The sequence below is a fragment of the Thunnus albacares genome, chromosome 20, assembly GCF_914725855.1.
Source record: "Thunnus albacares chromosome 20, fThuAlb1.1, whole genome shotgun sequence".
Classification (NCBI taxonomy): domain Eukaryota; kingdom Metazoa; phylum Chordata; class Actinopteri; order Scombriformes; family Scombridae; genus Thunnus; species Thunnus albacares.
Genome location: NC_058125.1, coordinates 10,798,133 through 10,823,216, shown reverse-complemented (window position 1 = coordinate 10,823,216; position 25,084 = coordinate 10,798,133). Strand labels below are relative to the sequence as shown.

General features: G+C 39.4%; 2 protein-coding genes across 9 annotated transcripts; both read right to left on the bottom strand.

Moving 5' to 3' along the window:
• Positions 1-233: 233 nt before the first annotated feature.
• Positions 234-12,248, bottom strand: LOC122970814 (circularly permutated Ras protein 1-like). 6 transcript variants are annotated; one of them, XM_044337085.1, is made up of 21 exons: positions 11,784-12,248; positions 11,431-11,536; positions 10,165-10,422; positions 8,434-8,667; positions 8,177-8,323; positions 7,981-8,055; positions 7,803-7,876; positions 7,297-7,482; positions 7,141-7,182; positions 6,885-6,974; positions 5,922-6,073; positions 5,726-5,807; positions 5,082-5,212; positions 4,826-4,910; positions 4,628-4,734; positions 4,411-4,523; positions 2,015-2,132; positions 1,363-1,503; positions 645-738; positions 525-551; positions 234-402 (listed from the first exon to the last, which is right to left on the bottom strand). In XM_044337085.1, the coding sequence occupies exons 2-21, from the start codon at positions 11,519-11,521 to the stop codon at positions 313-315; spliced, it is 2,337 nt and encodes a 778-aa protein (XP_044193020.1). In that variant the 5' UTR covers positions 11,522-11,536; positions 11,784-12,248; the 3' UTR covers positions 234-312. The 6 variants fall into 6 exon arrangements, with proteins under 6 accessions (XP_044193020.1, XP_044193021.1, XP_044193019.1 ...); XM_044337086.1 differs by having other exon boundaries at positions 11,812-12,248; XM_044337084.1 differs by having other exon boundaries at positions 11,816-12,248.
• Positions 12,249-13,719: 1,471 nt separating this feature from the next.
• LOC122971587 (protein kinase C and casein kinase substrate in neurons protein 2-like) lies at positions 13,720-24,637 on the bottom strand. Of its 3 annotated transcripts, XM_044338303.1 has the most exons (11): positions 24,428-24,627; positions 24,083-24,287; positions 22,819-22,889; positions 22,501-22,657; positions 22,007-22,242; positions 20,833-20,988; positions 20,259-20,434; positions 20,016-20,136; positions 17,548-17,615; positions 17,368-17,447; positions 13,720-14,346 (listed from the first exon to the last, which is right to left on the bottom strand). In XM_044338303.1, exons 3-11 carry the CDS (start codon positions 22,873-22,875, stop codon positions 14,234-14,236), a joined length of 1,164 nt encoding a protein of 387 aa, XP_044194238.1. In that variant the 5' UTR covers positions 22,876-22,889; positions 24,083-24,287; positions 24,428-24,627; the 3' UTR covers positions 13,720-14,233. The 3 variants fall into 3 exon arrangements, with proteins under 3 accessions (XP_044194238.1, XP_044194239.1, XP_044194237.1); XM_044338304.1 differs by lacking the exon at positions 24,083-24,287 and having other exon boundaries at positions 24,428-24,637; XM_044338302.1 differs by lacking the exons at positions 24,083-24,287; positions 24,428-24,627 and adding an exon at positions 23,047-23,120.
• Positions 24,638-25,084: the final 447 nt, after the last annotated feature.

Genomic DNA, 25,084 nt, shown 5'->3' with positions numbered 1-25,084 from the left:
TTGTGAGATGTATTTTGCTGACACAAAAGGATCTAAGTGTTAGCTGCATGATGGTGTTTCTGAGTCAGGTTTTTCCTGTGTTTTGGTCAGCGTGAAAACACAAACTGCCACATGGATGGTGTGAAATACACACCCATGTTCACTGTATACTACCTCAGCAGTTTTGATATGCTTAGAAGTGTTTTTTTGGATACAGATTAACATGTTTTAAACTGATATAATTTACATTGTGAGATATTTCAACAGAATTTATTCAGCCAGATAATCAAACAGCGGTATTTATCTTCTAGTGAGGTGGCGGCTGACAGTTGGCTAGAGTTTATGTTTATCCTTCAAAGAGATAGACTTCCTGTTGCTGTGCTTCATGGTGTAGAGCAGCGCTGCACCAGCATCTGTTAGAGACTGGTGGGAGGAGAAATAAAGAAGAAATATCAGACAAGTTAAGTGATAGGGGCAAATTATAAACAGGTTCTAGTACAGAGTTATATCTAAAGTGAAGGATGTTATGACACAACGTGCATTACCTGTGAGTCTGAAACGACAGATTTTCTCTGGAAAAACAGAAGAGTGAAATGTTTAAGTGAGGTGATTCTAACCAATGTCAGGCACTAAACCTGATACCAAGAAGACTGAGAAAAACTCACCCGTGTGAAGTTATGTATGTTGTTGTATATTGGCTCCATGGTTTTAACCCATTCTTGATATGTCTGTTTGTCTTCTGCACTGCGGTTATGCTCTCTGCAAACAAAAACAGACACACTTTATGGAGTATCTGCCAAGCCTTAGAAACACTGTACATCTAATAAACAGAATGCTCTCTACCAATAACATGAAGTTGATTGTAAGGAACACAAAAGAAAAGAATGCCAGACAAACAAAACTATCTTTTTAAATGAGCTAAAGGCCTTGGGATCCCTGAACCAGGAAGGAATGTTCATAGATAAAATGTGAATGCTCTCAGTGGCATAAAAAAAACAAGAGTTCATCAGGTTAAGATGTGTTTCAACATTTTTATGACTATCCTCTACTGAGGAACACATCCAGTTGATCTGATTTTCATTTACCTTTAAACTCACTTTTTATTTTTGCATCTGGTTTCGCTCTCAGTGTCTGTTTCCAAAGCAGTCATCCGATCTCTTGTCTGCTCATGTTATTTGATGCAAAACATTCTTACACTTATTTTTATTTCACCTGCACAATTACTGGACTTACTGGACATAATCAGTTCTGTAATTTTTCCATCTTTTGGCTTTTTTCTGTGTGTTAAATATGCACAGACATAGAATCAGCCCTTATTTAAACCAATTTGTCAGACCACACACTAATGTCAGTCACAGTCCCTCCATGCCTCCTGTTACCCACATCGCTCTCTCAATCAGCTTCCTCTGCAGCTCGCCTTCCCTCCTGGCGTCGAGGAAGCGTCCTCTGACAGCCAGAGCAGCGCTGGCCTGTGACGAGTTGAGCTGAATGATGGCCAGAGACAGAGAGGACAGGACCGTCGAGCTGAGAAGGAGGGCCACACTTTTATCAGAAGAGTGCTTCTTAACATTTACAGCTTCAGCCTTGCCATTATGTTATTGTGCTATACAACACAGGAGCCATTTTGTAACTGCTCAGACAATGAATCGCATGACCTTCATTCAGCATATGAAGCAGGCAGACTGAGTCGAGAGGTTCAGCTACTGTGTGACTAAACGTTAGAAAGGAGTGGAAATGTGATTTATATGGTGTGATAATTTCTGCACGATGTGAAGGCTCCTGTATCTCAGCAACAGCCAGTCTCCTTGGATTTTCAAATATACTTTGCATAAAGGTTTACTGAAAATGGTGTAAAATAATACATCTAATCAGTCCTGAGGGTGAGAACGCCTCGTTGATGAGAGACGTAAGAGGATAATGACTTGTTTAAGCTTACAAGGAGGACACAAGGATGCAAATAGCTCAGCGCAACAGTGATGTGTGTGTGTGAGGCAATCTCAGAGCACCAAAGTAATTATGGAAACAACATCATCACCTGTCATCAGTAACATCTCGTTCTGTAGTGAACACTCTGAGCATTGTCTGTCCGTTCCTCCGTCTGTACCTGATCTGCAGCTGGATGGACACACGGCTACCAGAAGCTAGCGCTGACACTAAAAAGAAGCCCAGAATTAACTTACAATACAGCGACAGTTTAACTTTGGAGCAGAGGGGAATTGTAACTAAAATCCAGGAAATATACTGTACGCTAAGGTGGTTATGGGAATCAGACAACCCACTGGCTTGTATGAGGAGTCAGTGGTCAGACAGGAAAAACCACCACTGACTCATCTGATGCCCCCCACTCACAGCACAGCTACTCCCCTCAAGCAAGTGTTCAGCAACCCCAAATTTGTTTTAAAGGACAGGTTCACATATTTTCAAGTCTTTCTTAAAAATACAGTCAGGTGTCCATGTGAACATTGAAAGAGGTTTTGCTCACTGTAATCATTCCTCCTGTTCATACTGACCATTAAAAGTTCCATTCTTAATGTGCTTTCAGTGTAAGTGATGGACAAAACCCACAGTCCTTGCTTTGTGCAAGATTATATTCAAAAGTTTAAAGCTTGAGATAAAGCTAAAGCTTGAGGGATTGACTAAATTGGACAACTGAGGCCTCATGTAAACTTTAGATAAACTACTAAATACATTTTTGCACAAAAAGAGGACTGTGGATTTTATTTTGCAAACATCTCTGTAATAAAATACAGGGAATGTGTAACGTTTTAAATGTTTATTTCTCAAACACATCTGTTGTAAAAACATGGAACTACTTACATTTTGAGAATTAGCTGTTTTTAACTGTCTTGTCAGGGAAGTGAGGAAGCAAGAATCAAAGGAGAATCCATCTTTTAGCCATGAGTTTGTAAATGTTAATGACCTTGTTATGATCAACCGGGATGTCCCTTTAATGGGCAACAGCAGAAGATCTGAGAGCCTTCCTTCTCCACATCTGTTTCTAAGCTGAGTCTTAATCAACTTCAGTTTGGAGAATGATTGCTCGACAGATGCCGTTGTCACTGGCAGCTTAGATTGCACTGACCCAAACATAATAAAACAATCTAAAGCGGGTGTGGCTGAGCAAACTAGTGAGTAGTACTGTACCAAAATCAACTGAATGGAATAATGTCAACTACAACAACTACAACATGTTTTAAGGGTGCTTTACTTTCCTAATGGTCAGCCTACATAAAGGATAAAATAATTTCTACCATAATGGTCAGTTTACTCCATGGTAAGGGCATCTCATAGAGTACAGTATCTCATGTTCTTCACTGGAAGGCCACTTCAAAATGTTTTTCTCCCCTACAGTGCACCCTATAGGGCACTTCACCATGTTTTTCGTTCATCAAAAGAGCACTCATCATGGCATCATGTTCTCTCACATGTGGGGGCACCCTAGAGGGCACTTAATCCCTCTTTTTTCAACGAAAGGGATTGCAACTCTGCACTTCAGTATGTTAGACTTAGGGGAATCCTAAACTGCACTTTTCCCACTATTTGTTCACTAGAAGGGCACCCATACAGAACCTCTAGCTCACCCCATTACAACGGTATCATAGGGCACTGCATTACATCTTGTGGGGGTACTTTACAGGGCACTATCACATTTTCTTCCACTGAAAGGGCCCATGAGCGCACTTCATTCCAGATTGTCACATATAGAGGCCCTCTTTGGGCATTTCATCCTGATTTACCCATAACTTAGACAGCCATTACAGAACTTTGGCATGTTTTCTCCTTTGTACGGGCACCTTAGAGGGCATTTTATCATGTTCACTGTATTTTTTTGTCCTCTGGGCCACCAGCCAATATGTTTGTAACAGCCAGTATGAACAGGAGGACTAATTACAGCAAGCAAAACCTATTTCAGTGTTCATTGGGCTCCTGGCTAGACTTGAAAAATGGTGAACCCATTGTTTAAATTATTAAGACAAACTTATTGACAGACAAGTAACAGTTCTTTGTTTACCTCAACAGTTTCTGTCGCTGTCACTCTTTCTCAGACACTTAACAGGCAGTGGTATGACATCCAGATATACATATTCTTGTTTTACCAGAGATGGCAAAACATGGACTTATGTTGTTGCCCAGCAGCTTTTTTACTGGGCCTATTTTCTTATTTTTCCTCTATCTAGGTCTGTTGTTCTCAGATGTAATGATTCTGTCTCCTTTCATAATGTTGTCTCTCTTGCAGTGATCTGAGATTAAGACTTTTCTTGGCAGCAACAAAAATCACAATTTTGCAATGTTCATCAAGACCTGGCAGCACATATCACACTACCACCTGTGATATTCATGAGAAAGGCAGAAGAACATCAACTGAAACTACCAAAGTAAACAAACTAACAGTGTCAGTCTGGCACTGATGATGTACCAGTTTTTTCTCACCTTCTGCATCATGTTCACTGGCTCCAAACTGGAAAGTGATCTCTGTTTTTGGGTCCACATTCCCCACCTCTCTGGTCCCTTTATGTCCTGCCTCCTTCTCTCCTCTCACACGCCTGGAGCAAAAGAGAACATCAGGAAACCAGACCAGTCCATGAAGCATTCAGAAATACTAGTATTTAACATACACATATTAATAAACACATATAAATATTCTTACAGTGCTTTGGGCAGCAGTAATGTGACAGTACAGTGTGTCGCTGTTGTCCTGTTCTCAATAATCTGCTCAAACTCTGGATGCAACCTACTGGGACTTGCTATTACCACCTAGGGGACAAGAGACAACATATACAGTCAACATGAGAAATGCAAGATTTGATGTGTTATGTACATAATAAAAATAATGGCACTCTCTTACTGTTCCTCCAGTGCGATCAGCGAGCGTTCCCAGCTCATCCAGCCGACAGTCTGTTCCCTCTATAGACAGTACAGACACTGTCACGCTAACAAAAGAAGGATATTTCAGTGTAAACTTTATTACAACACATCTAGACCAATCTAATCAAAAAAAGACCACTCCCATCCTTATTAATGCTAGTATTAGTCTTCGTATTACATGATATATTTAAACACTTGTTCCCATTCTTGATGTTGATTTGCAGATGTGTACTAACCCCTGATTGGCAGCATATTCTCCCAGCTCCTGGTAGAAGATGGTGGATGAGAGGAGGGTGCGAGCATCGTTATCCTCTACCTCTAGATTCCCTAAGTCTGTGTTTGCCTTCCCGTCTGTACAGATGATCACCTTCAGGATCAGCAGGGATAGATTGGATTGTTTAGAGCGTAGCAAAATCAAAAAAGCTGAAATATGATTACTAGAACTAAGAACTAAGAACCACAGCAAGGTTTTTGCATGTTTTTGCCTAATTACTTCAAAGCATGTATATTTTACATTACAGGAAACCCCTATCCATTCAAAGTGTAGACTTATAATGTGACTTAGGCAAAAACAACAGCTGACATGAAGTTGTATCTTTCCCAGGTAAGTTTCAAGTTTAAGCTGAACTAAAATGAAGGGACATTAATGCAACCCTGGAATGCATGAAAAATACTTTAAAATATCAAATTTGGTAACTGAGAAGAAAAGAAAAATTATAGAAAAACTGTCTACCAGACAAAACAGTGTTATTAAATAAAATAAGTACAAGTGACAAACAATGTGTGACATGTGACATGTTAAGTACATATGACCTGTAAATGGGCTGAAACATTCAACTACACTGAACTGGTCATGCAAAGACTGAGCAGTCAAACCTACCTTGGACCCTGGCTGTCTGGAAGCCATTGCAATGGCCAGGAGAGCAGCTGGACCCAGAGCTGTGGTCCCACTTTCAGTTAATCTTTCAAAAAAAGAAAAAAAAGCAGAAAAGAAACAGAAAAGATATATCTGTCATTTAACATAACATTACTATGATGTGATAAAAGACAAAAGTAATCACTGTTTTCCCTCTTACCCCAGAACTTGTCTCTGTAAGAAGTCCTTGGTCTGTGACAGTGGAGGTGGACTGGGGAAACTGACAGCAGCCGCTTTCAGATAGTCACTGTCAGTCAGCTCTGCGCCGCTCAGGAAATGTGATGTGAAATTGTCATATCCATGCATTGTCACCTGATACAAACATCAGGTGATGAAGAGAAGCAATAGTAATAACCTGCATGTTGTGTCTATATGAGAAAATTATGGTAATGGTTTATTTAATAGACCCTTTAATTTTATACTAATTTCCTGAGTAATTTGCAGGTGTATAATGGCAAGTTTTAGGACATTTTACAGAGAGGGTGGTGCAATTTGGTACAAATTATAAGAAAATACAGAAAAAAGTTGATTGGTGCAGTTGGTAAGTGCCAATTTGTTATTATCTTGGTTTTAATTTGCAAAAAATCTTAATAAATTAGAGTCTTTAAAAAAAAAAACTGACAGAAAACACTTAGTTTTCAGTGTGTAGTTTTGTGTGTTAAACTACATATTAGCATTTAAGGCTGTTTCTTAAAAACTCTATAATGAGCATGTTTCCTATAAACCACCAAATTACATAACACTGTCAAAAGAAATGTCCAGTAACTACTGTCCAGAAAATTACTGAAACAACCTAATATGTTAATACATCATTTGACATACAAAACCACACACTAAAAAACCAAATATTTTCTGACAGTTAAAGAATTGTCAAGAGTCTAATTTATTTACAAGTTTTGCAAACTAACAACTACGTAAGACAAACATAATGAGTGGGTTCTTACCCAGTAAACACCCTCTCTGTAAAATGTCCTAAGAATTACCAGTTAAATACCTGCAAATTACTAAAATTTCCAGGAAATTAGTATGAAATTAAGGGACCTGTAACATAAAGCGTCACTGAAATTATAAACTGCTGGGTTTTTTTTAGGTTTTTAAGATCCAGCCAATGATGATCATGTACCTGACAGCTGAAGGTGATGAGTCCCACTCGTATGTCAGGTTGTTGTACACTTAGCCTCTCAACACACTGAAACACGGCTTCCTGGACAAACTGGTTTGAATACATTCATTTTTAAAATTGCCAACAGCATCTTGATAGCATCTCTGGACAATTGTTACCATTGTGATACACTATATTGTGCATATACACAAAGCAGAAAAAATGTAGATTTTCCAGTGAATTGTACAATGTTGTGTCACTTGGGGAGGAAACTCACCTGTAGACGGGATCTGTGGACAACGTGCTCACCATCTGACACCTTAAAACAACAGAGACTAATCACTGTCTGCATGTGAAACATCACAAGCTGTATTTGTGAATGTCCGCAGTCACAAACATCCGTCCGTTAGCAAGAGTAATCATGTGATTTTACCTGGCAGGTGAGGCTCATGGAGCCTGAGGTGTCGATGCAGAAGAGCAGCAATGCGTCAGCAGCACTCAGGGGTTTTTCATCAGGAGTGAGCAAAAAGAGGCCATCCTGGTAACCATTTGTGGGACACTGTGGTATACTGGCAGGACTGGTCAAGTTACAGGACTGACAGAAGTAACACACATTAACCTGCAGTAAAGCATAAAGAGAGAACATTATTTAAATTACCACAAACATCACCGACAGCCACCGACTGAGACAAACATTTTACAAACCAGTCTGCAGTCTGAATCAATCAAACTAATCCCAATCATATTTGTTTCATTAAGTCATGATCAATAATACTGATGCTTGAATGCCTCTAAGAATTCATCATGTTCCCTATTCCCCAGTAATGATTACAAGGAGGTTATTATTCACATTTGAAATCAATGACTCTTAATCATGTCACCACATAGTAGTATTGTGGTTTTAAAATATACTGTAGGTCAAATAGAAGATTTAATTACCATGTTGTCATAGCCGGAGTCCAACACAGAGCCGCACTGAGAGCAGGAGGTGGGTTCTCCTTGTATGGGCTGCACTGAAAAATACACAAACACAATTATAAGCTAATGAGACTGGAAATCAAACCATTGTAGATAGCCAATAATGAATATTTTATGGTGATGATAAAAGTTTACTGACCTCTTTCATCTGAGAGCAATTTTCCCAAACTGACAAGCATCACATTGGGATTTCCTTGCAGAGGCCCCTTATCTGCTGATCATGAGTTGCAAACAACAAGTGAGCATTTTGTGTTATATTAGTGGTTAGAATAATTATAAAAATTATCTTCCCTTTGAGTCATTTGATAGCAGATAGACATTATGTTCATCTTTACCGGTAGTTGATGTGGTAAGTGACAGGGCTGAAGGTAATTTCTGAGAGGATGAAGAAGCTGAGTGGGTTGAAGGTAACAGCACCAGATACTCTGGTACTGACCTCATGAATGAAGGTCTTGCTGGGAGAGGTGGGGCTGCGGACTGAGCTGAGAGCGGAAGAAATTGATCTGTACAAGGCTGCGTCAAATATGGCATTCACTATGTTGTATCAAGTTAGATTTGAGCACAAAGTGGGACAACTGTCTTGTTGGTTTACCTGATGTCTGGCCTGGCACACTGCTAGTAACAGCTGGCAGGTTCACCTCGCCTCCAGTTCCTTCTGGGATACTGTATGAATAGTTTGGGTCCCAGGGCTGGGCATTTAAATCCGGCTGATCTTTAGGGAGGTCGTAGGTAAATATCTGATTGTTGGTGTTGGATGAAGGGAGTGGCTGGCTGTAAGGAGGGGACTGTCTGTTTGCTGCAGGTTTCATGTGTGGTGGAAGAAGAGCTGTATGAAAGAGACAGAGGCAAAGTGTTAAAGGAATAATTCACTCCCAAAATTTTAAATTGTCACTTATTTCTAGAGTGAAATTTCTACTCATGTGCATATATCACCACCTTCAAACTAAAGGTGTAAAGGGCTGCTTCATCTAATCATCTTTCTCTGGGGTGCACAACGGCTCAGTATCAGTGTCAATACTGACCTTATAAAGTAGCATCTGCCATGAAATGACTGAACCACATTAACAGTTTTAGTTTCTTTGTCAATGTCACTGACAATAGAAAAATAAAATTCACTGTTTTCTCTATCAGTTACATCCATTCTGTCTCTGGCCTCATGTTACCTTACATCAAAATGATCCCTTTGAGTTCCATGTGATGAGGTTTACAGATTTTAAAGTTGGGGGAAAAGGGAATATTGGATCAGTACATAGTAGATACTGAGATACTGAGCTAAGTTATCGGGAGAGAAAAAGTTGGATCAGTGCATCCCTAACCTCTGGTGGATTCTAATCATGCAGATGTAGATTCGATTTTCGAAGTGCTGCCTCTGCGATTTCCTTCTCTACCCCAAATGAAATGCACCTGGGCCCCGGTCAGACAGAGCGCTTTTTAGCAGCCTGGGGTGGCTTTTTGTAATTGTTTTCAATGAGAGTGAAGCTTTTTGCTTGCTGCTTTTGCGTTGCTGAGCACCTCATTTTTTTGCAGGAGCACCCTGAATGCCTCGAGTTGAGTTCTGTGGTGGTGACCACAACAAGTGGAGACAGCAATCATGGAGGACAAACCAGACTGGTCTGGGAAAACCTAGTGGTGGCTGTTGCTGGATACTTGGAGCTATATGACTTTACCAACCATAGTTACCATGATCTGAACAGAAAACAGCAGGCCTAGAGTGAGTTTACTTCACAGCAAAATAACGGTTAGTCTAAGGACAGGTGATTTGGTGGTTGCCTAGCAACAATAAAAAAAAGGTTGTAGCAAGCTGCTCTTTTTTTAAATTGTAGGCTTCAACAAAAAAGGCACCTCACATTTTGCAACCTGCAAAAAGCGCTCTGTCTGATCAGGGTGATATCTCAAAACCTGGACAAATAAATCAAGAACTATCTGCATGATTAGATACCACTAGCAGTAGTGAGAAAATATGTTTATATGTAATATGTAATTTGACTGAAGCAACCCTTTTAAACCCCAACAAAGTAAAAAACATCCTTCAGTTTTCTCCCAACAGCACGTGCAACTTAAGAGTCAAACAACATCTCTAAAAGTCAAATTTTTCCCCATGATGTCCTGGCCAAAGCCAAACTTTCTCAGTTAAATAAAAGCTTTTAAAAAATGTGTGTTTGGAGGCCCTGTTAATCTCAGCAGAGTTGGTTTATAGAAGTCAACATTGAATTTTGAGGTGAATTACTCCTTTATGATATCAATTGCATCTATTGTATTTGAGATAATACTACAGTACAGACACTGAACTTGCGCCATTTATTGTTTCTCAAATTCACAGTACCTGTCTTTCGAGGAGATGTTGTCTGTTGAGGAGATGTAATGATGGAGGAAGCTGCCCCTGACTTACGGTGAAATTCAGCATTCTCATAGAAGGGAGTGGACTTCACAAGCGTCCTTAGTCCCTTACTCTTCTCCAACTGTTCAATGATTTGGAGGGGAAAGGGGGGAGATTTTGATGATTTGACTTCTGCAGAGTTTGTCGTTGGAGGAGGAGGAGGAGGAGTGCGAGGGCGAGTCCGGTTAACGGGAGGTAGAAGTGCTAAAAGGAATGGAAATAAAAGATTATATACATACAGCTAATTTGTGAACCATTTCTTGCAAGAGAAGCACAGACAACACAACTGGTGCAGTGATGACCTTTGTGCAGTGAAGAAAATGTGACTGAGGTGGCAGATGGCTTTTACTGAAAGGAATATCTCCTCTAAGATAGACAGGAGAAGTTGTGTGAGTCATTGATTGCATAATACTTAAATGGTGCTTAACCAACTAGTCACTTGGATACTTTTACACAGGTATGTATAATCTTTGATGATCAAAATAGAGCTACAACGATTAGTCAATTCAATGGTCAAATAATCATTTTAGTCATTTTTTAAGTAAAAATTAAGACAATTTCAGCTTCTTAATGTGAAGATGTAATGCTTTTCTTTGTCATACACAATGGTGAAATGAATATGTTTGGTTTTTGGATTGTTAGTCAGACAAAACAAAACATCTGAAGGCATCACCCATAATTTTTTACTATTTTCCGACACACATTAACCGTTTGGTTAATCAGAGTGAGAAAATAATTGACAGATTAATCAATAATGAAAATAATTGTTAGTTGCAGCCTCAGTTCAAAGCACTTTTTCTTTTATGAATTTGCTTCTTTGATTCACTTTCTTTCCTTCAATGTCTAGTCAGTTAAGTGACTTCATTTCCCAGAAATCCTTTTGAAATCTGTCAGTAGCAGGTGATACTGTAGCGTCAGTGACAGCAGAGTGAACACTTTGTGCTTCTATAAAGGATTTCTTCAAACTGGTGAATTAACAAGTTCTTTGAATCTGAGACACTAAAATCTGATGTTTCCAGTTTCTTCATGTTTTTTCTTTTCTGGTGTCAAACTCCACATGAGCTGCACAGAAAATATCTCTGTATTTGGCTGCTGTTCTGTGGGATTGAGAAAAATCCAACCAAACAGCAAAGCGTCTTTTTTTAAATGAGTGTCAGTGTTATAGGTTTGTTTTTTCTTGTCTTGCTTGGAAATGTTTGAGAGAAATCGCACCTGAGCGTTTAACGACATGGGCAATGGGTCGTTGGCCGTCTTTCTGACTCAGTGCTGGCGGCACATAAACAAACCCACAAGCAAATTCCATCGTGATTCTACCTGCCTGTGAGAGAAGGGACATTATTTAACAGAGTGAGATATACTTCACTCACTTCTTCAACACATAACACACATAATTACAGTCCAATCCAAAGTAATCAAAGTAATTGCTGTCCAATTTTCTTACATGAGCATGTGGACATTCAGTTTGTAAAATGTTGACACACCTGGAAAGTGCTTTCATTCTAGAAACATGATCCAAACATTGCAGCCAACATCTATCCTCAATATAATATAAAATGGACAATTACCTTTTAAAAATAAGCAGTTGAGACGTACTTACGCAGGCAGATCGCTTTCAATTCTGACAATACAGTACAAGTCTCCCAAGTCTCAGAAATGTTTCAGTTGCAGTATAACAGCTTGTCATTCATTATTTGTGAGTCAGACACCTTGTCCAACAGGTTTATTTGCTTGTGAGCATTCTCTGTTACCAGTTTAGTAGGTATGTGTGTGTGTGTGTGTGTGTGTGTGTGTGTGTGTGTGTGTGTGTGTGTGTGTGTGCAAAGCTGCAAGGTTGGCAAGGTTAGTCACAGATTTACTCCCTAACTCTGGTTAAACATTTTCATAAATATAAATAAAATGGGTTGAAGAAAAGCTCGATTGAGAAACAGGGAAGCAGATTCAGTTCAAGCAGAACTCTAGGTGGGCGGCCATCTGCCTTGACCGGCTGGGTTGAGAGAGAAAGAAGGAGGGAGGGGGAGAGGGGGGAAAGAGACGTAGAGAAGCATAATAATAACAATAATAATGATAGAAGTATCACTAATAATAATAATAGCAGGCATGGGTGTCAAGCAGAACCACGGGGGTCCCTGCAGCCATGGTCCATGGAAGCCTGTGATCCATAACTAAGGGGTCCATGACCCTGATCCATAGGAACCTGTGAGGCGAGAAAGCACAAAAACTCATGGGAAGTGCCCTGGCAGTCTAGGCCTAGCAGCATAACTAGGAGCTGGTCCAAGGCAAGCCTGGCCGGCCCTAACTATAAGCTTTATCAAAAAGGAAAATTTTAAGCCTATTCTTAAACGTAGAGAAGGTGTCTGCCTCCTGGACCCAAACTGGAAGATAGTTCCATAGGAGAGGAGCCCGATAGCTGAAGGCTCTGCCTCCCATTCTACTTTTAGAGACTCTAGGATCCACAAGTAAGCCTGCATTCTGGGAGTGCATTGTTCTAGTGGGGTAATAGGGTACTATGAGCTCTAAGATATGACAGAGCCTGACCATTAAGGTCTCTGTAGGTGAGGAAAAGGATTTTAAATTCTATTCTGGATTTTACAGGAAGCCAATGCAGAAAGGCTAAAATGGGAAGAATATGATTTCTTTTTCTAGTTTTTTTCAGTACATGTGCAGCTGGACCAGTGGATGAGGCTTTAGAGACTTGTTAGAGCAGCCTGATAATAAGGAATTGCAATAAACCAGCCTAGAAGTAACAAATGCGTGGACTAGTTTTTCTGCATCTTTTTGAGACAGGATGTGCCTGATTTTTGCAATGTTACGTAGGTGAAAAAAGGCAGTCCTGGAAATTTGTTTTATGTGGGAGCTGAAGGACATATCCTGATCAAAGATAACTCCTAGATTCCTTATGGTGGTGCTGGAGGCCAGGGTAATACCATCCAGAGTAGCTATATCATTAGATAATGTGTTTCTAAGGTGTTGTGGGCCAAGTACAATAACTGTCTGAGTTTAGTAGCAGAAGATTGCAGGTCATCCAGGTCTTTATGTCCTTAAGGTATGCTTGGAGTTTGGTTAACTGACTGGTTTCATCTTGGTTCACTGATAAATATAACTGGGTATTATCTGCATAACAGTGAAAATTCACGGAGTGTTTCCGAATAGTATTACCAAAAGGAAGCATAGATAAGGTGAATAGTATTTGGTCCAAGTTTTCTGAGTACTGAGGGACTTGAGGAAATACATGCCAAAACTTGACAGCATGTTTTAAACTTAAGGACATTTTCTCTTTTGTTCTTGTTGTTTTTGTTCATTTTCTTTCAGTATTTCTGCAGCTGGTGTAATTAAATGTATCTTTATCTGGTCATTATATCTTTATGGAAAATACACATTTTTAATATTTAAAAATGAATTTGAAAATTAAATTTTGGAACATTTCCACATTCTGTATGTGAGTGTTTTTGGTTGTTTGTCTTAATATATGAAAACTTTAAAAAAATGTGTCAACAAAATGGATTAGATGCAAAACAATCATACTTTTATTTTTTGAAAATACACTCCCTCAGTCAGAATAACTTCTGTCTACCTCTACATGATAGTTATTAAGTAAACATTAACCTTGTGGATGTGCACACATCATTGTAAACCTGTGTCTGGATAAACCTAAACTTGGACAAGATGACAGTAAATAAATATCCTCTCTTGTTCTCTTTTGTTTTGTCTTGACATGCACACATGCAAACAAACACATACATACTCACACATATACACATAAAGCTCTGGCACAAATAGTACATTCTCATCTTTGATAAATTAATTCATATTGCAGACATACTCAAACCAGACGGTTAAAATATTAAGGCCTAAACAAAATGTTAACATTTCAAAAAAGGCTGGGAACAAATTATATTTTACATGAATTCAGAATAAGTGTGACAGTATCTTAGACGTTAAATGATAAATGTTATTTTCTGCACATTTAAAAACTAACTCTTTAGGTTTAGGATGTAATATTTTGGACAGTGTGATGTCACTCGACAACTTCAACGTAGTTGGCTGGGTAGAAGCCCTCCTTCCCTCCGCTCAGGACTCCTCGACACCAACCCTGGTCGTCCTCCTCCTCCACCTTCAGGAACACTTCACCTGGGAACAAAAAGGAGTAAAACTGAGTCATAATTAATTATAGAACATAAAAATATGTTAAAGGCTCACATCTTGCTTCAGTGATTCAACACATTAGCATAAAAAGTTACTCAGACTTACAAAGCAAACTGTTGTCATTTTTAATTGACTTTTTACTTTTTAAATTGTCCACCTGAGTCATTATTTGACACTTTGACACTAGAATAACCTCAAAGAGTCCAGCAGATACTGTAACTGTGCAGCAACCAACCAAAAGACAATACAGTTAAAAGCCATTGCAAAAGTGCCTTAAAGGGAAATTACAGTAATTTTCAACCTGGACCCTAATTTCCCATCATTTTGGGTCTAAGTGACTGATGGGGACAAACATTTTTGGAATTGATCCAGCATTGAGCGAGAGCGACAGCTGTAAAACGGGCTGCAATGTAATCCTTGGGGGGAATAGCACCCATCAAAGTACATCCACTAAAATTGCTTGTTTTTACCACTGATAGGCACAGATTGTCATTATAAGTGTCTGACAGCGAAAGTAAACACAGGAACTAGCTGCCTGTAGCAGCATTATGGCTAACTGCATAGGGATCTATATCCAGGGCAGTTTGCTGATTAACTGAACCACTCACATATTCATCCTCGCTTGCCGGGTTGTTAACATGAATGAGGCTGACTTTCAGTGCTTTGACTGGCCAATTATATTTATTTGAGCCAGAATACATAGAGAGGAGCTAAAACAAATGGAAGAAGAAAAACGAAGAATGGAGGCAGAAGGCAACAGGATCATCAGGAAAGACAAAGTACAGTACTGACTAACCCTAACCAGTCTCACTCCTCATGCCTAAACCTAACCAACCCATCAAATGAAGGCAATGAGTACTAGCCAGTCAGAGGCAGAGTAGGGCAGGTCATGACTTTGCCATCCTAGGAAAAAAAAAATTGGCGTACAGTAAGGGTTACCTCATAGAAACTGCTTGTGTTCCTGCAGACACTGCTCTCCTCTCCTGCCGAGAGAGGAGGAAACTGCAGTTGGACCTGTTGCTGCCAGACTCGGAAAATCTAGAAGTATCCACGGATGAGAGTATGATCCCAGCTGGGTAACTATTACACATGGATTTACAGCGTTTATCAACATTGTCGTCCTGGAGACTGTTTCATCTCCACAGAATCAACTGGAAGAAAAAAGCGAGGCTGGCTGGACTAAATGTTCAGCTCCACATGGTAAGAAAAATATGATGTCAACACGGAACTGTGTGAGGAATTACAGTATGTGAGTCTCTGTCCTCCTGAGGTAATCCATGAAAACTGCACAGTGTGGATGTTGTCATTTTATCCTTGCAATTTGGAAACTTGCAGACATGAACCATTTTATTCCAGTAAGTTACCACAGCCTGAGACAAAAACAAACACATGCAAACTTACTAACTGAACCATCCACATATTCATCCATGCAGCCGGTTTGTTTACATGTATGAGGCTGACTTTCACTGCGGTTGGACCGTAAGGAAACTTAAAAGTTAGCCGTCATGCTACTACAGGCAGCTAGTTCCTGTGTTTACTTTTGTTTTAAGACACTTATAATAACAATCTGAGCCTGTCAGTGGTAAAAACAAGCACTTTTAGTGGACGTCTTTGATGGGCGCAATTGCCCCCAAAGATAACACTGCAGCCAATTTCATGGCTGCCAGCTGAAGTGTTCTCGCTCAATACTGGACCAATTCCAAAACTTTTTGTCCCCATCAGTCACTTGGACCCAAAATGATGGGAAAATAGGGTCCAGGTTGAAAAATACCAGAATTTCCCTTTAAGAGGCTGTTCCTCTCAAGGCCACTAGAAGCTGGCAGTGGTCGAATGTAACTAAGTACATTTACTCAAGTACTGTGCTTAAGTACAATTCTGAGGTACTTGTACTTTACTTGAGTATTTCCATTTTCTGCTACTGTGTACTTCGACTCCACTACATTCTGGAGAAAAATATTATACTTTTCACTCCACTACATTTATGACAGCTTTAGTTACTAAGTAGATGAATACAAAATGTAATCAACTAATAAATTATGAGATATTATTCTAGGTTATGTTACCCGGCAGTATAAAAAGTTGTCAAAATTAGCCTCACTTTTATTAGCTGCAACATTAGGGATAATAATATAATAATATAATATATATTAGTCTGAAATGCACCATTCTGCATAATGAGTACTTGTACTTTTGGTGCTTTAAGTATATTTAGATGCTAATACTTTTACTTGTAACAGTATTTCTACACACTGGTATTGCAACATTTGCATATGCTAAAAGTAATGCAACGCCTGTGCAATCTTTCAGCTTTTTTCATTTCTGTTTGAGTTTGGATCTCAATAGTTAGTTGTTTGGAGGATATTTACAAAATTATTTTGAGAGAGAAAAATAATTGCCTTCAGTGATTAATGGCTTCAGCATTACCCAGTTGCCTAGTTTTGGGTTTTCTGGCTCCAAAAACACTAATGAGATGGCTGTGAAAGGTAAACCAATCTCCAAATGCTACCTCTCTGTTAGACTGTTTAGTTTCCAATGCTCTTTAATACAGAATGAAATAAATCATTTCTCTTTGATTGGAAAAATATCTCTCTTCATGCAAGACTTCAAGGATCACTTTTTGTCTTTGAATGACATGAATAAAGTTATAGACACATATCTACAGTTTAGTGCTGTCAATTTGTATTATCTGGACTTTACTGATGATGAAGGCCATTAAATAAAAATGCCAATCAGTAAAACATATATTTCCACACTTAGATTGAACTTCAATATTAACATACAGTGAGCTAAAACCATAACATTTGTAAAGATGAATCCTTAAACTTATGTTTACCAGCCTACCGGTCAACATTGGGATGCAGCTCTGTCTTTCCACTCAGGTGTATATTAATGTAATTGTTGTATTTTTGTATATAAATCTTGCCTACTGGAGCTTTAACACTGACAATAACACTTCTGTCCAATACAATATATTCAAGTGTCATCACATCACATGTTATGTGTCACCTGCTTTAAAGGACAGCTCATCACCCTCCTCTCCCACGTAGTCGTACAGAGCTCGCACCTTCACACCCCCGATCATCACACTAACAGGAGAAGAAGACATTCAATCATAAATCTGTCGTCATCTCTGAGTTGTTTTTTTATGTACCTTTTATATTCAAAACACTACAACGGATATCTTACTTTTGGCTCTCTTTCCCTTTCTGGTCTCTCTTCTTTCTTTTTAGCTTTTTTACTGGCGGGACCCATTCCTGATGAAAGAGATAAGAGTTCAGATTTCAAACACTGACTATACATAAACTCTGTTTTCAAAAACCAGCAACAGTTTGGTCCAAGGAGAACAGCTATAAAAATGTACTGCAAGATCGAGCAAATCTTCACACAACTAGAGTAAAGGATTATTTTGAGGCTTTGTGCAAATCTTTCTTTACCACAGATCTATAATTGTTACTATCTGGTGAAAACACTTCATCTCTAAAATGAAAATCTCTAAAATCACCTTTTCATTTTGTATGGGATGTAGACTGTGGGTGATATATTCCTTTAACTGAAGCAAGAACAACACTAAAACAACAAGGCTACAACGAGGTTTGCACAAGAAAAAAGTAACATTAACCTTTCAAGACACTGCCAACTTTAATTCATGATGTTTCTTCCATAAAAATACCCTCTCCAAAAGAGCACTGTTGTTTGTTTTCTTAAATGTCTGTGAATCATTTCCAAAACACAATGTTGTCTGTTTTCATTTGGTTGTCTTGGGAGTACATGTAATTTTTTTTTCCTCCATGTATTGGAGAGACACTTTTTTCACAAAAGGTGTACCACAAGGCTTTATATTGGCCTCAGTATTCAGAAAACAACATACAGCAGCGAAGATTCATTTACATGCAAATGACACAGTTATATAAACAGTTGCTCCTTATCGAAATGACGCTATTACTGACCTCCAAACTGCATTTCACACACACCAGTTATCATTTTGCCAATTAAAATGAACCTTAAACTTTCTGCAGTAATCATCAACATTCAGTACAAAATTTAGACAATATCAGTCTTAAAACTTAAGAAGGAAATTAATTACCAAAAGTGAAAAAGTGTAAAGAAAACCGAAATAGGTTTTTATTTATTTGTATTAAGAAGCAAAAATAGTCGTGTTCAGTCCACATTTCTAACTCTATATGCATGTCAGACTCATTACTTTGTAGGCTTGACCCTTGACCTTTGTAGTCTGTCATTCTTCTCTGTGTTTTATGTTGAATGTTGAAACACAAACTCATCACTGTAATTAATACATGTAAACTGGCTGAACTCACTAAAACTACGGTTCGTATGTAACTTTTTATTTTTAAAGCCATTTTGTTTACTTTTGTGAAATGCTTTCAGACCAGGACCCTGTTCTTCAAATGTGGCTCAACTAATTCAGGATAACCTGCTGTTATCAGACTAAAACAATCCTGTTAATTCTTATCCAGCTAATTTGGTTCTTTGAAGGCAGTTTGAGGATTGATCCTGGGCGAAGTCATCTTGAATAGGCAAAATGAGTAGAGAGTTGAAACTATGATCAACATTCATATGATTGGCTTGAATAGGCAAAATGAGTAGAGAGTTGAAACTATGATCAACATTCATATGATTGGCTGAGCGCTGATCATGTGATTACTGTTAAATGAGGCAGGTGTGTTGGGAACCCTCAGAGCATGCACTGGAGCAATTGATTCATGGACATAAGTTTAATTTTATGTGTGCTCCTGCATTGTTACTGCTGTTATTTTGTTCTACATTGTGCTCCACAATATTTCTACTGTTTCCACACTTTCATCACTGTTAAACAATTAGATATTACCAGTGAATGTGGTCAGCCTATCAGTGATGCTGCTATGAAAATAAAACCTTATGAAATGAAACATGCTTCACCAAAGTGAATTTGTTAAGTGAGTTAATTGTTTAATAAGTTTTAGTGTTTAAAATATCAAATGAAATGCCATTTGTCCTGGCTTCACTGGTCTTTTTTGCCTTTTTGTTCAGAGTACCCCAAACTAAATTCAGATTGGTTCTTTTTTAGTGTACAAACTTTCATTTTGTTGTATATTCATATCATGTGTAGTGTAGGTAACTCTTCATTATAAAAATTAAATTGTGATGATTACACCAGCCAATCATGATGATTTATCAATAACATGCAGAATCTGATCTCACCATTATTTCATTATAATATCTAAGAAATATCTAAGAAAGTGAGACATTTGAGACACTTGTATCTGAAAGTTTATTCATGTTTGAGATTCACCCTAAAACTTCTTGGTCATGATCCAGCTACCTGTGCTTCAGCAGTTTAAGGACCTGTCGCTATGACAACTGTTCCAGATGAATTCTAAGCCAGCATCGAAGAACCAAAAAATCCAGACTCAAATCATCAACATACTAATCTGAATAACCCGATTATCCACACATGAAGATGTAGATGGATAATCTTCGGTATCTCTAGAATTTCCTCTGAGCTTGATGTGACATCGAATTAAACACTGGATGAACTATGTCACACATATTTTATGCTGCCATTTTGGCCTGGTCTCCCTTATAAAAAAATGATAATATAAATCAAAAGGCTCCCTGGTTGAATAAAGGTTAAATGGATAAAATAAAAAACGCACCTCAATCTTTGGCCAGTTGGTGGGCATGCCAGGACCGCGGTTGTTCTTCCACCATTTGAGATCATCCTGCTCATCGATGGACATCAGAGTGTGGTGGAGTTCACTGTACACCGCCTTTACACTAACATCGGGACACAAAGACATGTTCGTAATGACACAAAAACCACACAGAAACACTTGGGTTAACCCAGTCATTCATACACACTGTGCACACACACTCGCTTGCTCATCCTGGCTTCTCACCTCTCGTTGTTGGTGATGTCAAGATGTCTGTGGATGGAGAGGAAGGCCTGTTTCAAGAAGCTGATCCTCTTCCTCTCCTCCTCCTGTGATTGTTCAAAAATGGCTTCCATTTCCTCCATGTAGCGAGGCGTGTAGGTGGTCACATCCTCCAGCATTTTCTCATAGCGATCTCGAGTCTGCAGGCAGCTCAGAAGAAACCGTTTTAATGATGAAAAGTTGCAGTACGTTCCCATCAGGAAGAATCTCTGCTGTGTTTCTTTAATGGAAAAGGATCTAAAATGTATAAATCATCTGGTGCTCTTCACTGTTCCCATGCTGAGCTGCATAAACACTGAGCAGCATAACAATAACACATCTCCATACATGGAAAATGCTTGGAAAAGAAATGTAAGGTTGTTTAGAGTCGATAGTTCCTCAACCGGATAAATATCACCACATGCATGAGGCCAATAAAACTGTCTTGGAATGCAACGTGTCTGACTCTTCATGTCGTGAATCAGGAAATGGAAATTTAAATTCCATATTCAACGTGCATGAGAGTGAAGTGATGCAGTGTGTTAACATCTCTCCTCACCTTTTCTTTCTCCTCTGTGGCCTTCTCTCTCGCCTCCGTGAACTTCTGCTTTTTCTCTGGACTCATCTCAGTGTTTTCATTTGCTTGTTTCTCTTTGTCGATGGCTGTTTGCTCCTTCTGACAGCACTTGTGATACGCAACTCGGACCTTCTCCAGCTGTTTAATACACATTCAAACACAGATATTATTTACTTTACATTTGCTTGTTTGATGGTTAGTTTGATTTTTTATTAATTTGCATTTTTTTCTCCTAATTTTTCCAGATATTTTTAACGTTCCATGTTTTTAAGTTTCTACTAAACAGCCCTGAAAATGTTCACAATCAGCTTCTTATGCTGAGTGATGGAAGAACACAGAATAATCTGCCAACAGTTTTGGCCATTTTTCACAAACTTCTGTGCATCAATCAGGATTTAGCAACTTTGATTGTTGCTTATTTAGTCATAAATATGTAAACTATATGTTAATATACATATGTGTATTTTTATGTTGTAGAGAAATAATTAAGATTCAATCAAGTTTTCAGGGTCTGTTTTTATGCATTCTGTTTTTCTTTCTTTGTTCTTTCTGATTCAGTTTTTTTTTCATCATTGTAATTTATTTTAAATGTTTCCACATTTCCAACTCCAAATTAATTTTTTGGTCAATTTAGTTTGTTTGAATTGATTGCTAACATGTTGCTAACATATTTTTTTTCTTGGCTATTTTCTGCATCTTAAAAAATGACATGCAGTGCTCTGAGTAGACAGAAACATGTGTAAGCTATGAATAACTATAAGAAATTGTTTGACATTTTGGGAACTACACTTATTTGCTTTCTTGCCAAGAATTAGATTTTTATTTAACTCACGGCAAGAAAGTGACTAAATGTATTTCCCAAAATATTAATAATAAATAAAGTATTCCATTAAAGCGTACTGTAACAACTAACAATTCTAAGCTACAAAGATCATTCATGACCTTGTACCTTAGTTTGACAAAAAAAAAGCAAAAAACAACTCAAGGTCCCCTTACTAGCTTCAATCCCTCCACTGAAGACTGTGAGATGCAGTTGAAAGCTAAAAAACGCTAGACCTTGAATTCAGATTTTTTTTTGTCAAACTACAGTTGCTGTTTACAACTACCATTACAAACACACACACAGATACATTTAAATGACATATGTGTTGTGGACCTTCATCAGCTTTTTTGACCAGGGTTTCTGTGCTCGTGTAAAACTTGTGCTGTTGTCGTGGCTCTCCTTGAACCCGCAGAAGATTTTTTTCGGAAAGGTCTCCTTTTGCCAGGTCTTCACCCGGTCACCTTCCTCTGTGATGAGGGACTGGGAGATTGAGGAATGGAGGGCCGACAGACGCTCCGTGGAGGTGAAGAAGCACTGCCAAGCCCTCATGAGGGAGCCATAAAGTGGCCCTGGGAAAGGAGAAAAAAAAGACAGACGGAGGGATGAAATAACTCAGGGCACAGAGGTGAGTCATAGAACTAATAAAGAAATAATGACCTCCATTTGTCCACTGGAAAATTTCAAACAAGCACAGATGAACCCATTTAATACAAATCAAGAGGTATTTTTAACTTGATGAGAACTGAGATGATCAAAAAGGCCTGGGAATGCATCTTCTCTGTTTTTACATCACCATGGTTCCCCATCATGCAGCTTCAAATACTTACGAGAATCCACTATAGACTTCCACTTGCTGCTCCACTGGCTTAGCTGCTGGGCGTACTGCTTTTCCACCTTTGCTCTCTCCATGAAGCAGGCTACAATGTCGTTGCAGGCCTGGAAGGACTGCTCAGTTCGGTGCACGGTGCGTATATAATTCCCCGGCTGGGAGGAGAGAAGATGGTGGTGATATGTAAGAATAACAGGCCTGCAGCGCTGGAGCACACAGGGATGAGTTGTACATTCCCAAACACACACTGTTTCGGATTAACTGGTTGTCATGGGGTTGTAGTTTTCTTAGATTTCATCATAAATATAATCCTCACCATCCAGAAGCTCTGTTTCTTGGCATCCTCGGGTGGCTCTTTGGGGAGGCTCGCCATTATTGGGAACGTGTCTGTTTTAGAGAGGGAAAGATAGCTGTTGGTGTTATACTAGAGAGTGGCTAGACTGGTTAACATGCATATCAATCAACAAGCGACAGGTGACACTGATTATCATGCAACAGGTTGGAACTCTACACTGTAACGTGCAGATACAGTGGGCTGACTTACTCATGAGCAGAGCCGTTCCCCCTGTACTGTATGGCAGGCAGGTCTAATAGGAAATAACTGGAGACTGAAACCTAGCAGTGTGTGTGTTGCTATGCTTATTGCCAACAACTTAGACAAGCTGTTATTTACACTGTACAGTGCTTGGATACATCCGAGCCCCCCTACGTGAGTAAGGGGAGTGTCGTTCCAGTGGCAGACTGGAATTCACAGGGGTGGGATCTGCCAGCAGGATTAGAACAGCTGCTCTGGCATTCTTCCTGTTGCCTTCCCAAAATAAACAGCAGGGAAAGGTCATCTTTCCCTTTACTCTGACTAACACAAGGCCTATTAGAACCCACTGTCTCCCACTCTCTCTCTCTCCTCCTGCCATTTGATTCCAGAGATCATGGCTGCAAAAGCGCAACAGGAGCAGATTTCTTATCTGGCAAACAAATGAGGGTGTAGGATTCAAAAGGAATAAACTGTCCAGATAGCAGACTTTTTTTTTTTGCACTGCATGTAAAGCAATGTGGCAGATACACTGAAGGGGAAAGGCAAATTGAACAAAAGGAAGGAGATGCATGCACAAACAGGCAAAGGACGCAGTCACATTCAAACCTATTTCTGTCTGGGTAACACGTTGACACATTGCTGGCTGAGTAATATGAAAGTGACTAACCACACCTCATCACAAGACTGAGCATGACAGAGAGTCAGACTCATCTAGGACGTTCTTTCCCTCAGCTAGCTGGTCCTCGTGCCATATTGTGATGTTTTTTGTCATTTTTCTCACTTGTTATGAGCTCCTGCAAGTGGAAACACTGCAGAAAGCCCCTGAAGACTCATGTTTTTGACATAATCCTAATTCTGTTTTTGTCAGTGCAGAGGCAAGGAAGAGAGGGGAGCGTGAACAAGTTTGAAACAGGACTCAATAGCTCACTTTATCACACAGAAGCATTCATATGAAAGTATTTTAATGCTACAAAAACTCCATCCACAAGTCAAAAAAGCAAAAGTGGCAGCAGAGCAGTCATGCCTGGGAGAAACCAGCACTTACATTTCTCTCTCTGAATCACCAGTGATTACTCAAGTGACCTGTTACTGTAGCTCAAGGGCTGCTGAGGGTTTCTCTCCATTTCTCTGTGCGTCTCCCCCTCTCCCAGTGTGCCTTTCCTCCTCTAACACATGCTTCTCTCCCTCTCTCCTCTCTCACTGACCCAATTTTCCTTTGGCACTTAAAGTTACACACACACGTTGTTGATCTGAAAGTGGGCGTGAGTCACAGAGACAATGCAAGCAAGCAGGGGGGGGAAAAAAAGTTGAACAAATCAGAGCATTTGCATGGTAATCACTCCGCAGCTAATTGGCTTCAGGGCAAATAAACAGAGAGGACGAAACTTACCTTTCTTGCTCTCCTCCCCTTGCAGCTGTGATATTCTAGTTCACAGTCATTCCAGGGTGAACTCTTCTTCCTCTTTCTCTTCTCTTATTTTAAACCCATCTCTTGCTCCCTTAACCCACTGGCTTCCTCCCTATCAGACTGTTTAGCTCTTCTGGCCCCTCTTAGACTATCACCCTCTCACTTACTCTCCAGTCTGCTATTAGAAAAAACAGCTGGAAGAAACCCCCTCCTTCTCTGTCCCTGCCCGTCCCTCCCTCCGTCTCTCTCAATATGGTGCTAATGAGATGCCGAACCTTCATTTTGACCGTTTGCTGGTCACAGAATCATGTCAGTGTGGCACAGAGTCATGTGAGCTTATTAGTGAGTGCGTGTGACAGCAGGGAGGAGGGGGGTGTCCCATGAACTGCCTCATTAGCCCCGTGCTCCTGTTTAACCTGCCTTTCTCTCTGGTCAGGCCTAGAAAGACAGTAGAGTATGCAGCATGTTCTCTAGCACATTGTTTACTTATTCTTGTCTGTTCTCTTCTGGATATTAGCCAGGAGTTAAAGAAAAGCACCAGTGTCATCCAGAGTTACAGTCCATTTACTGCTGTGTAAATCAGGTTTACACTCCCAAATTGTACATATCGGCTATTAATTGTTTATTACATTGCCAAAC